Source organism: Lemur catta, chromosome 17 (assembly GCF_020740605.2).
Source record: "Lemur catta isolate mLemCat1 chromosome 17, mLemCat1.pri, whole genome shotgun sequence".
NCBI lineage: Eukaryota > Metazoa > Chordata > Mammalia > Primates > Lemuridae > Lemur > Lemur catta.
Window position 1 is genome coordinate 11,366,295 of NC_059144.1, and position 13,752 is coordinate 11,380,046.

General features: G+C 41.7%; 1 protein-coding gene across 1 annotated transcript in view; it reads left to right on the plus strand.

Annotated features, from left to right (window-relative positions):
* The window catches only part of CFAP61 (cilia and flagella associated protein 61), a 253,590-nt gene that overhangs the window by 154,229 nt on the left and 85,609 nt on the right, over nucleotides 1-13,752 (plus strand). The window contains exon 20 of the mRNA XM_045528893.1: nucleotides 5,057-5,225. Within this exon, the coding sequence (XP_045384849.1) occupies nucleotides 5,057-5,225 (169 nt within the window). The remainder of the gene's footprint in view (nucleotides 1-5,056; nucleotides 5,226-13,752) is intronic.

A 13,752-nucleotide genomic window follows, 5' to 3' on the forward strand; every position in this document is an offset into this window, starting at 1 on the left:
GTGACTATATTTGCATCCAACAAGGCACCTCACTGGGGTATGTGTCTCACACCTAACCTGGCCATTTGCAATCAGAGAACTTCCATGCCAGTCTGGGCAAGCTTTATTGTTTTCATCCCAGTGGAATCATTATTTGATAAAATGCCTTCCAGACAATACCATTTCCTTGTCACAAAGTTGTTTTGTTTGTTTGTTTGTTTGTTTTTTGAGACAGAGTCTCACTCTGTTGCCCAGGCTAGAGTGAGTGCTGTGGCGTCAGCCTAGCTCACAGCAACCTCAAACTCCTGGGCTTAAGCGATCCTCCTGCCTCAGCCTTCCAAGTAGCTGGGACTACAGGCATGCGCCACCATGCCTGGCTAATTTTTTCTATATATTTTTAGTTGTCCAGCTAATTTCTTTCTATTTTTAGTAGAGACGGGGTCTCGCTCTTGCTCAGGCTGGTCTCGAACCCCTGAGCTCAAATGATCCACCCACCTCGGCCTCCCAGAGTGCTAGGATTACAGGCGTGAGCCACCACGCCTGGCCACAAAGTTTTTATTAATTTTAATTTCCTGTAGCAAAACATGGGTACAAGAAATATTAGGCTCCCTGCCCCTAGAAACAATCTTCCAATGTTTCCAATGAGGATGAAGGAAATTGTTCCCTCTCAGGGGGTTCATTTGAGAGTCCATGATGAAGGGACTCTCTCTCCTCCATGAAAAAGACTTGCTTTTCCATCAAACAGTGAGAAAAACCACAGCTTCCTTGGCTGCAGAACCATGCTGATTTTGACCTAATGCTTCTACCAAACTATAAACTTTAATATTTTTTTTGAAGGATGTCATTATGGTGCAGTATAAAGGGTATGGGTTTTGAGCCCAGGAGAACTCAGATTCAGACCAGCCCCTACCTCTAAGTGTCTGAGCTTTGGTTTTTTTGATTGTGAAAAGTATATGATAAGCCAAGCTTTCTGGATTTTTGTTAAAATTAGCATAACACCAAATTCTGCCCAAGAATGCAGGGATATCCCCTTCCCCCCATTTTCCTCTTTCTAAATTATTTGAGTCCCAGGAAATACTGTTTTTACAGATAAATGCCTTACTAGGGATTTATTTCAGTCAGCTGGGTAAAGGTTTCTGTCAATCACATGCTGGGCATGTTATGGGAGAGAGCAGCTAATAACTGACTTTCTGAGGTGCGATACTGCATAGGCAGACCAAGTGGCTGGGTGGAAAGTCACCACTGTCCCCGCCGCTGTCCTTGCCTCTCTGCATTCTCAACACAGTAGTCGAGTAAGGCTGCAAAAATGTGACTCTGATCATACCAACTCCTCACAACCCAGAGCTGCACTATCCAATGTGGTGGCTACTGGCCTCATGTGGCTATTTAGATTTAAATTACTTAAAATTAGATGAAATGAAAAATTCAGCTCCTCGATCATATTAGCCACATGTGGCCAGTGGCTACCATATTATTAATAGAAAGCACAGATAAAGAACACTGCCATCATCACAGAAAGTTCTAGAGTGCTACGACCTAAAACCTCTCCCTGTCTACTTACTTTTCTAACCTCACCTTTGACTATTTTTGCCCTTTTTCTCTAGCCACATCAACCTTCTGGATGTCCCTCAAACACAGTGGTCAAGTCCCCATCTTGCGGTCTTTGCTTTTCTCTCCTAAATGTCACCTTTTCCATGAGGCCTACCCTGACCACCCCATTCATTTGCACCCAGCACCCCAACACAACCCAGTCCCCCATTCTCTGCTCTATTTTTCTCTTAGTACTGGAAATCCTTCTAAATAATATATAGTTTGCCTTTTAAAATTATGGTTATTCTTTATATTCTAGATCCTTCCACTATACTATAAATTCCACAAAAGCAGGAATTTTTGTCTTTCTATTCATTGATGTGTCCTCAGCATCTGGGACAGTGCCTGGCACATAGCGAGTACTCAGTGAATAATGTGGACTAAATGAAAGTTACCTCCAAAAATATCTGCAAGACTCGCTTCACTCAAGTATTAGACAGAGACAAAATAACCCAGCCAGATCCCTTTGCATGGGTAACTGCATGTCATCATACTTCTTAGAAACCAGAATGAATCATAAACAGGATGTTGCCTTTCAAATGGTCCTCGTACCCCAATAAAGGAAATTATCTCTGAGCAAGGAGTTTAAAAATATCAAGTGCAAATGACATCCATAAATTTAATAATTTAAATTCCTCATTCTAAATACTAATTTTGAACTTGTCCTTAACCAGTGTTTTGATTTGTGATTGTTGTGATTATTTTCTGCATAACCATTTTTGGCTTCTTTCCCCTGCCCTGTGCAGCCTCCAGCGGAGGCGCTAATGACATTCCCGGGATGGAGCCGAAGGGAAGGCAGTGGGAAGAGGGGAGAACAGGAAACAGGAGAAACCTACTAGTTGGACAATCCACCCTGCCTAATTGAAAGTTAATTATGATGGTCCTTCCTCTAAAAGTGTCACAATTAATCCTTTATGAGAAACTCTAAGGTTCTTTCCGGTTCTGAAAAGTTCTGATTCCATGAGGTGCAGGTCTCCACTGACTTACATACGCTCTCCTGGAACTTGCTTCTAATGGTGCAACTGGAGCTTTAGGCTAAGTCTTCTGACCACTCGGTTTGGGAGCTCCACAACCTCAAGCCACTCCTCATATATGCCCTCTTCCAGAAATTTCCTCATCTCGAATTTTTGCTTTTTTCCTCCTCCCGTCTGTCTCCAGAATTTTCTGTCAAGACATTATTTTTGAGTCAGGGTCAAACTCACTTGAGAAGCATGAAGTTTCATTGATGTGCCTTCTTTGGTTTCTTGTCTCCTTTCCAGAGAACACTAGTGGAGGCATTTCTCTTGTCACCAAGCCATGAGACAGTTCCCTGCTATGTTAAAATCTTAATGCTTATTAATTTTTCTTAGGAAATAATTTTAGAAAAAGATCACTTACAGTCTCCAATATATAGTTTCACTTACGTGGCAAGTAAATTAAAGAGGATTCAGCATGGATAGTAACATGCAGAATGGATAGCAGTCACTTACACAGTGATAATTAAACTGAGAGATGTTATTTAGTGTAGTAACATACTGTAAAAGCCAGCACCCCACATTCTTCAATGCTTCCTTTTGCATCTAAGTAAAGGTTCCTAAAAATCAGTGTTCCCCAATGCCAGTTCCCATGGACAGAGCTTCAAATTTTAATTCGAAATATGCATTCTGACATTATCAACACTACTGTCTTACTGTCATTAAAAATAGCATTGTCTTCGCCTTCCACAAATTTCCCAGGAGAGCTTTTATGTTTGGGCAAATCCTCATAAGTCTAATCCCTGTGCACTAACTATATTTAATTTTTCCTCATCTCGGATGCTTACAGTAGGGACTGTATCACAAATACAAACAATCCTTCGTGGGTCTCTCATGAATGTGTGGAGGCAATGGAGTTTCCTGTATTCCTGCAAAGCTATCAAAATGGTTTTTTAGAGGAGAGTTTCATCTCACTATCCATTATTTTCCCGTGACAGGACAGCCTCCGATTTTCTTCTCTTATTAAGAAGAAATTTTCTTGTTCTTAAGTGTTGTTTCATGGAGAGATACAAAGCCCAGAGCTCCCGTCTTTTTCACAGGCCCCGTAACAGGGTCTAATGTGGACCATTACTAGAATTCTCTTTGTGCAGCAAGACCAGACTCACGTGTGGATCAAAAAGAAAAAATGTTCTCCCATTACCACTTCAGAATCCTGTTTGCCTCCAAAGAAAGTAAACAGGATTATGTATCATTAATATTATTTAGAATAATACCCTTCACATATGCATCCCACTTAACAAAACAGCATCTCTTACATTTTCCCGTTCATTCTGTACAATGCCTGGGACATGTAGGGAGGGCTAATTATCCCACGTTGGGAGGTGAGAAAACTGAAACATATCAAGGGAATGTAGAGTCTTTAGCAAAAGAGAAGGGACCTAGACCATGGCACAGTTCTTTGTGAAAAGGATCGTGCTGCTGCGCGTGGTGACATGTAACTGCAGTCCTAGCTACTCAGGAGGCTCACATGGGAGGATGGCTTGATCCCAAAAGTTCAAGGCCAGCCTGGGCAACATAGCAAGACCCCATCTCTAAAAATAAAAAAATAATGTTTAAAAATGTTTTTTAAAAGAAGAAAAGGATCATGCAGCCTAAATTTCAATGCAACACTTATTGTCCTATCACCTTAGACTCTCAGTCTTCAGAACAGAATCATTAAAAGGTGAAACCTTTCAGAAAATTCTAGAAACAACAGTCACAAAAATCTTTAAGTACACTCAAAACCACAAGAAGCCCACTCTTACATTACCATAGAGTGCTCAGACTCCCACAGAACCCAGGAAATGGAAGCTCAGGCATCCTCCAGTGCCTTGAAGCCACAGCATTAAAGGACTTGCTGTTCGTAGAAGTACCAGTTCCCCATAAATCACCTTTGTCCTGCAGGGTGAATCCCAAAAGTCTCCAGGGAGTATATACCTGCTGCAAACATAAATTCCCTAATTGACATATTCGTTAAATAAAATGTGTTTTGTTGTTTTGGCATGAAGCCATACATTAATTCTAAGAATGAGTCCTTTATTGAAAAGTATTAGCAAATAGGAAGGGTTCTCCATAGTCAAAGACTCTGACCCCTGTCTTTGGGAATCCTCAACAATGTCACTTCCTTCTTCCTCATTCCCTTTGAGTCTGTGATCAATATGACAGTTTAACAGCTAAAGTAAACGTACAACCTCCATGAAACAGAAGCAGAGGAAAGAACATAGTATTAGTGATTTCACACACACACATGCACACACCCTCCCTCCCTGTCATGGGCTGGCCTAAGCCAGGTGGAACAATTTAGCTTTAATGGGAAGATGTCAATTTGTGACTAAGTGTTTCATAACGAACAATCTCCCAGTGTCGGTCCTGGTAAACTCACAGCAAGAGCACAGACTCAGCCCACTAGGGGACTTGAACCAGCTCACCAGATGTCTAATTAATGCCCGCTGTCAGCTGCTCAAATGTCACTTATGGAGCTTCTCTCTTTGCAGCCACTGTTTTAATGATAAAGATTATGCATTGATGTCACTGTGCTCCTGGGTTAATGTTGTGGTTGGTAGAATGACTGGCATAGACCGGGCGGCCAAGCACGTCGTGCTTTCCACGGGAGAGATAGTGCTCTACGACCACCTCATCCTCTGTACCGGGCAGCAGTACCAGGTAAGGCTGGGCACGTGAAGTGCAAACGGCATGTGTTTGGAGACCTCCGTGAGAGTCATCCATGTGTATACTGGGGCACATGCTCTCTGGGTAAAGAGCATCCCTTCTTGTCTGGATAGCTGCCGAGCTAAATTCATAACAGCGCCCTTCAGGGCCTGCACACATGACCAGAATTGTGTCCGCAAACCCTCCCAGAAACCCATTCCAATAAAAACATTCTGCTCAAGGATAAAAATCACAGCAAGTTAGAGAAATGTCATTCTTTAAGCTGTTGTCCAAAAGTCTAACACTTACTGCTCCCCCTAGCAGAATCCAGACACAACCAAGCCTGCATTTGTGGTAAATTAATTTATGCCTCAAGAGGCTAACATTTGGCTGTGGCAATGGGCTCACGCAAAAGTATTTCAAACATGCGCACCTTCTGTCAACCCTTATTTTATTTTGTCTCTCGGTTATAAAACCAGGAAATCTGATTGATTGGTTTCCCAGTGACCACCCTTTCCATTTTATTAAGCTCTCCAGCCACATTTGCATAAAGCATCACTGGATACAACTGACGCTGTTCAATGTCTTAGGGCAGCAGATTTTAATCTTCCCAGTTTACAATGCACATGAGCATTTCATGTAGTTACAAAAATACGGTAGAAATGAGACTTACTCTGTAAGTCAGGGATGGGGTCTGAGTCAGGCCGTCTTGTGAATGGTTGTGGATTTGATGCAGGCCTGTGTGCACCAGTTCCTTGACATCGCCAAGGCCGCAAGAGGCAGTGCGTGGAGGAGACGGCATCTTAGTCCAGGCGTTGTCACAGAATGTGCTCAGCAGCTTTGAGCATCACCTAACCAATGTTTTCTGCTTTGACTGCACATTGAGATCACCTTGGGTGCTTTGAACACACGCCTGTGCCTAGGCCCCACCCTCGGAGGTTGTTTTCATTATTCTGTGGTGGGACCCAGTCAGGTATTTTTTCTAAGCTCCCAGATGCTTCTAAGCTGAGGCTGAGAACCACCAGCTTGAACGTGCTCAACCTAGAATCCCTCATCTGTACCTTACAGCAGCGCTTCCCATGTACCGTGCACATGAATCCCCTGTGCATCTTGTTGAGATCCAGATTGGAGCAGGGGGGCTGGGCTGGGAAGCCTGAGATGCTACATTTCTGACAAGCTCCCAGGTGAGGCCGATGCTGCCAGTGAAGGGACCACACTTGGAGCAGTTTGGATCAACCTCTGAATAATTCCTTTCCTTTGCTTTCTTTCTTTTGTATTTATTTATTTTTATTTATTTTTTATACATCCCCTAGATGGTGCAATGCACACCGTCTAGGGGATGGACACGCTTGAAGTTCTGATTTGGGGGGGAGTGGGGGGCAAGCGCAATATACGTAACCTAAATGTTTGTGCCCCCATAATATGCTGAAATAAAAAAAAAAAAAGAGAGAGAAGTCTAATTCTCAAAGGATAGAAGAGGATTTTTTTTTCTGGTTAAGGGATAAAAATTAACTGGAGGAATACTTTGTTTTGATATTTAAATATTCCTCCTTTTAAAACATTAAGCCAGAGGAAAACCCCATGCACCTTTTCAGTTGGTCTCCCCATCACCTGCCCGCCGGGTTCCAGCTGCTGCCCGAAACTGCGTACTTTGGAAACTGCGAGTGGAAGACCCAGCCAGCTGTCCAGAGACTCGAGCATCTGCCCATGTGTGTCCAGCTGCCCCTGCAGCTTTAGTCTGTGGCACATTAAGCTCTTGCCCTTTTTACAATGGAAAAAATGAAATGAAGAAGTGATAAAGGGAGTTCCAATTTAATTTTTCCAGAAGGACATAAAAATCAAAGTACATAGAGTGATGCAGAAAGGGCAGCTGAATTCCCTGGGGATCTTCTGGATTTTTTTTTTTTTTTCTCTTATTTCCTTCTCTTCAGCAATCTCATGGTTTTGTCCCAATTTTGTGATTTTTTTTAAAAAACGAATTATAGGGATGAAAATAAAGCTTAAACCCAAAGCAAGAAGACAACCTGTTATAAAATATAATTACAAACTTTAACCTCTAATCAGACCTTTTAAATGGCATGCCTCACTCTAAAATATTATGCAGTATTTTTGATATTCAAATACATATTACTTATTTTTTTATCAGAAAATCCATGCACAAAGTAAAACATTACATTGTACCTCAGGACTGAGCATGACGGGGGCCGGCCTCTCTCCTAACCCTCTCTTACTTTCCAAGCCTTCTTTCCAGAGGCAACTGCTATGAAGTATTCTGTTTTTAGATCTTCCGTGGTTACCGCCATAACTCCAAATGCAGTTAATATGTTTATAGAAGTTTTTTCCTTGATCTGTCGACTTTGGGCATTAGCTGTGACCTCTCCAATTTGGAAGATGAAGATTTAGCAGGCTCGCTTTCAGAACCCTCTAACTCCCTTCCTCACCCCTGCTATCAATTTTGATTTTTTTTTAATTGGTAAACACATGCTAGTTTTGAAAAATACTGATAGCTTGCAAATGAGATGAAAGAGCCACTCGTGGACAGTTATGGAATGACAGAGAAATGCTTGCTCAGCACCTGGATTTGGGTAATCTCATAAAGAAGAAGAACAAAAGTTTGTCAACTCAAAGTCACATGGGTTTGACAGTGACCATGAGAAAACTGTGGCATGGACTGTCCAAAGGAGTGGTGCTCAGGAGCAGCCAGTAGGTGGGGCAAGTACCTTCACCCAAGTGAGGGAAAGAGCTGGGACTTCAGTTACCGTAACCTTGATGTGGGTCAGAGCAATACGTGTGGTCTCCAAAGAGGTTAATTTTATCTTAGACTGGGTAAATAAGAGTGTGGCATCCGGAACAGTGCAGCCCCTGGCAAGAGCCTGCTACAAACAGGGGCTAGGAGAGAGAACTCTCTACACCAGTGTGCCTCCCAGTAACAGACCTGAGAAAGACAGTCCTCGATGTCATTTGACAGCAACTAGTATGAAGAGATCTCAATTTGAAGATGATTAAAGGGGAAAATAACAGCATGAGGGCAAAGAAAAGTGGCTGCTTTAAAACATGGCTGCAGGCCGGGTGCGGTGGCTCACGCCTGTAATCCTAGCACTCTGGGAGGCCCAGGCGGGCGGATCGTTGGAGCTCAAGAGTTCGAGACCAGCCTGAGCAAGAGTGAGACCCCGTCTCTACTAAAAAATAGAAAGAAATTATCTGGACAGCTAAAAATATATACAGAAAAAAATTAGCCAGGCATGGTGGCACATGCCTGTAGTCCCAGCTACTCTGGAGGCTGAGGCAGAAGGATCGCTTAATCCCAGGAGTTTGAGGTTTCTGGGAGCTAGGCTGAAGCCATGGCACTCTAGCCTGGGCAGCAGAGCAAGACCCTGTCTCAAAAAAAAAAAAAAAAAAAGCCAAACAAATAAAACATGGCTGCAAAGTCTTTGATGCTTCTTCCATCCAAGAGGTAGTGTCTATGTCTCTTCTTCTTGAATCTGGGCAGACTGTGACTGCCTTAACCAATAAAGTACAAAAGACATGACATGGTGTGACTTCTGAGGCCAAGTCACAAAGGCCATGAAGATCCTCCTTGTTTGTGGAAGCAGTTGCTCCTGGAGCCCTGAGGTACCACACAAAAACTTTTGTTACCCTGGGATCACCACACTGGAGATGGCAGAGGTGGGTTCTCTGCCTGCCAGTCCCAGCGAAACCCAGCCTTCCAGCCATCCCCGAAAGGCACCAGACATGTGAGTGAAGCCATCTCGGATGCTCCAGGCCAGTCCATCCACCAGCCGAATATCGCTAAAGCGACTTCTCTCCATAACACATAGAATAAAAGAATTGCCCATCGAAACCCTACGTGATTTCTGAGCAAGGAAATCATGAAAAGTTAATAAAATGGTTGTTGTTTAAGTCACTAATTTTTGGTGTGAGTTTATTGACCAGCAAGAGACAACTAAAACAAAAAGATAACACAATAAGAGAAAGGGAACATCTGGAAAAATCACAGAAAGAACACACTTTTGAAAATATTCAGAAATTCAGGATTCACACACGCACGTGTGCATGCACCCATACACATACAAACATTGCAGGAAACTAGTTATCATCCTCAGTACGATTTTATCACTCAGCCTCTGAAATGGGAGCTGAAGCCATCAGGAGAACAGAGGCTAAGCTGAAAAGGCCACAGGATTAGATGAAAAGGGAGATGGGTGAATAAGAAAGAATTGAAATTAAATCCCCACCAGAGACAGAACTGCTGCTGTACAGTTAGTGATGCTGAAGACAAACCACAAAGCTTCCCCAGGGGTCAGAGGCAAAGGACAAAGGGATACATTTGGTACAAGAGATAACAGGATATCATAGACATGGAAACAACATATAGATAATTGGTTTTCCTGAATAAGAGACCCAAAGAAATGGAATAGAGACAATAATTAAAGATATTCTAGAAGAAAACTTTCCTTACCTGAAAAATACATTGTCCAGCTAACCACATTCCAGGCCGATTCAAAGAAAAAATTTTCTCAATTACTTACATTCTGACAAAATTTTGGTTCTATGAGAATGATTATGATGGGGAAAAAATGAACTTTAAAAAGAAAATAACAGATTACCAATCCTTCCCCTGAAAAAGGAACAAAAGTAAGACAGGTGTTAAATATTTTCTCAAGCATTAAATGGCAAAAGAAAATGAAACCAACCACACAGAATTTTGAGGGAAGTTGGTGACTCCATACTTATATGCCCACTTAATTCTCTCATATTTGAAGATATGTGCAAGGCCTCAGAAAAATTATCTTCCATGTTTTTTGCTTTAATTGGTATTCCAAATAACTAAGACATAAAAGAAAATTTAGATCTTCACAATAGTAGAAAAAGACAGGTGGCAAGCAACACAAACAATTTAAGAATGTAATCTAAATAATTTTTGTTAATCTGTGAATAAATGCAAAATAGAAAATAATGACTCAATCTAAATTAACCTAATAAAGACCAAGAAGTTGTTGAAAATAGAGAGAGAGATGACAAAGGAGGAATATGCATCATCTTAAATGGGGAAATCCAAAGGTAATATTTCAGTCTTGACTCTTATATTTAGAAGAAATAAGGTTATAGAATCCTGTGGAACAGCATGAAGAACCTTCCAAACACTGGAGAAGATAAAAAGGGAGGAAAACAAAGCCACAATGGTTAAAAGTGAAGATGTAAACTGGAATGATAGAAGGAGAAAAGTGCAACAGTTATAACAGGGAGTGACATGGTTTCAAACTGCCTTGTTATAAGACTAAAACTCTGTATTTACGCTAAATTTAAAATGCAAGAGAAATTCTCAATCAAAATGGCAGCAAAAGTTGAAAAACAAAAAGATGGTTAAAAGTCACAAAAAGTGAATTTGTCAGGCAAATTCACACAGCTATGAGAAGAAGCAGCAATATAAATACTCAACAAGTGGAAGCGGAAGAAAAAAGCATTCATACTGACAAAGGATAAAATTCATGACGACCATGTAGACATGAACCTGTTACCTGCTGAACATGCTTGGGTCAAAGGATATGTCACAAAAACAGAATTGCACTTGGAATATGACATTGGTTTCTTGGAGTCTCATTTTAAAAAGGATAGAACAAGCTGAAGCACAGCCAGGTACTCAAAGTCACTCCAGATGTTTGGTCAGAGGAGTGAAGATTCAGGGTGCACAGCATGCCAGCCAGTCCTCAAACACTTGCAGGGTTTTCACACAGAAAACGAATTAGACTTGTACATCACAGCCTGGGAAGCCTTCAGGACAGACCCCAGAAATGATGAGAATACGGTGCTTATTCATCCCAAGAAACAACTTTCTAATAGTCTGAAAGTCTACTGCAAAAGGGAGTGGCCAGGCCCCAGAGACAGGAGCATGGTGTGTCATGGGAGCCCTCAGCAGGACGGGGAGAAGCACCTCACTGTGGTAGGATGTTTGCCGGGAGACAGACAGATGTTAACTGATGGAACCCTCACCATAACTCTGAGGTCCATGCTATTTTCATCCCCATTTTATAAATGAGGGAATCAAGGTGCAGTGAAGGTAATTTACTCAAGGTCAGCCAGCAAGGAATTGGAGAACCTGTGGCCTTCTAATTTCAACAGTGTTCTTTTTTAAGCACCAAAGGAGGCAAGAAAAGGTTCTTCTTTCTCTGCTGCATCCCTTTTAATAAAAGGATTTGTTTTGTAAAATTTGGATTCAGTCAAAAGGCTGTACTTAAGGACCTAGAAGGCTGCAGGTTCCCCACCCCTGCAGGGAGAGCATGAGTTCTGAACCACTGTCTCTGTTTGTCTCTCCTCTCCCTCTTTCCCTTTCCTCTTTCTCTGTTTCACTGATATAGTACAGGGATTACATTTGATAGCGTTTAGAAGTATTTACAACAGAGATTCTAGAACTTACTGTTTATAGGTAGAGTCAAATAAGCAGTTTAAAAAGGAAAAGATGTTTATTTCTTTCTCTCACTAAAAATATCTGGAGAAAAGCAACTCAGGTCCAGTAAGGTGGCTCCCTGGTGTTATCAGGACCTCGGGGCCCTTCCATCTGGTTTCCTTCCAATGTGGTTTCCATCCTCACCATCTCAAGATGGCTGCTGTGGCTCCAGCCATTTGATTTCCAAGACGCAGGAAGGAGGAGGGACTAGAGCAAAATGACTTTTCACGTTGCCTCACCCAAGGACTCCTGCTTATATCTCTTCACTACCTCTTAGGTCATGAGCTAGGAAATGTGATTTTGCAGCTGGGCATATTTCCCAGGAGTCTGTTACTAAGAAAGAAAGGGAAATAGGCCGGGGACAGTGGCTCACACCTATAACGCTAGCACTCTGGGAGGCCGAGGGGGGAGGATCACTTGAGGACAGGAGTTCGAGACCAGCCTGAGCAAGCGTGAGACCCTATCTCTATTAAAAATAGAAAAATTAGCCAGTCATGGTGGCGCATGCCTGTAGTCCCAGCTACTCAGGAGGCTGAGGCAGGAGGATGGCTTGAGCCCAGGAGTCTGAGGTTGCTATGAGCCAGGCTGATGCCAGAGCACTCTATCCCAGATGACAGAATGAGACTCCATCTTGGAAAAAAAAAGGTGGGGAGGGGAGCTAGCACATTGGATAGGCCGCCAGCAGTGCCTGCCACCCTAAGTTATTAATATTAACTTGCTGGGGGAATGGGGTATTCATGGCGCCCCCACCAGCCAGTGATGCTGGTTCAACAGTGATGCACTGCTCAGTGTCAAGTCACCTGATGGCAGGTTGGGAAGTTGTCTGCTGCTCTCTAATCAAAAGTTGGTGGCAGTTTAGTTAGTAGCAGAGAATCCTCTAGTTTGAACAGCCAGCCCCGGTGGGTGGCATTTCTTCATTAAATACCCTCATACCCTTGTATTAAAGTTTATTCCTTCCCTTACTTTGATGCCATGGTATCGGTGTTTTTTCATAGATGATTTTTTATTTATTGAGTTCTGCTAAACTCTGTGTGGACAAATTATTTGGCTTTGGGATTTAAAATCCTAGCTTGAGTTTTGCCTATTTTGTGAAAATACCAGTATATGAAGATGAAAAATACATAATCTCATTAAGTTTTCTTTAATGTTTTATGGTTGAGAAGTGTGCAAAAACAATTCCATGCATTCAAGTGCACATAAGAATTATCTGCATTATCAGAATGCAATTACGTTTCAAGATTATATAATAGTGTGCTAATTTTTAATTTGGACCTTATTCTTTTTTCTCCTCTTCCTTTTATTTATTTATTTTGTCTGAACCCCCACTATTTGGAATAACTTATTGAAAGTTTTATAAATTCGTTAGCTTTCAATTTGTTCTTTCGCCCTGCCATTTTCTGCCAAGGATTTTTCATGATTTGTTAAACCTTGATTCATTAAACTGATAGGATGTTACCGAAATTTCATTTCTTTTATACTATAATGTTCCTTGTAGTTCCAGTGAGGTTTCAGAACTCCAAAGCACAGTATTCAATATTGTGCACTGCAAACCATTTGCCAAAGCCTTCAGTGGACTACTTTATAGTAACTATGAATATACTAACATCAACATTTTATTGTGATATTGCTAAACAAGTTATTTTACTAATAAAATATTTTACCTCCACAATTTTGGTTACAGTAAATGACCACTACTTACCGAGTTGTTCCTTTTCACTAAATATAATTTTACTGCAGCCTCTTCATGGAGAGAGGATGTCCAGCTTTCAACATGGATTCAGTTTTGTTTTGTTTTAATTTAATCTAGTTTGAAATTGAATTAAATACATCACAGTAATGTATGAAGGCTTTACAATTTCTATTGAGGAAGGATATAACCAAAAGTTTCCTAACTGCCAGCTGGGGTTTAGTCAAGCACCAGCCAGCAATTGGCCCAGTGCAATAAAGCATTTTGTCAAGGGAGAAAAAAATTCTTCTGCCCCTATTTCTGTGGCCTTACACCATGAATGCGGCAAGCCCTCTAGTGTGGTAGGTCTTAGGTCTTCCACCAGAGGCCTCCAGTCGCCTTTAAGTCCTGTGCCCCTCTGCCTGCCTCTT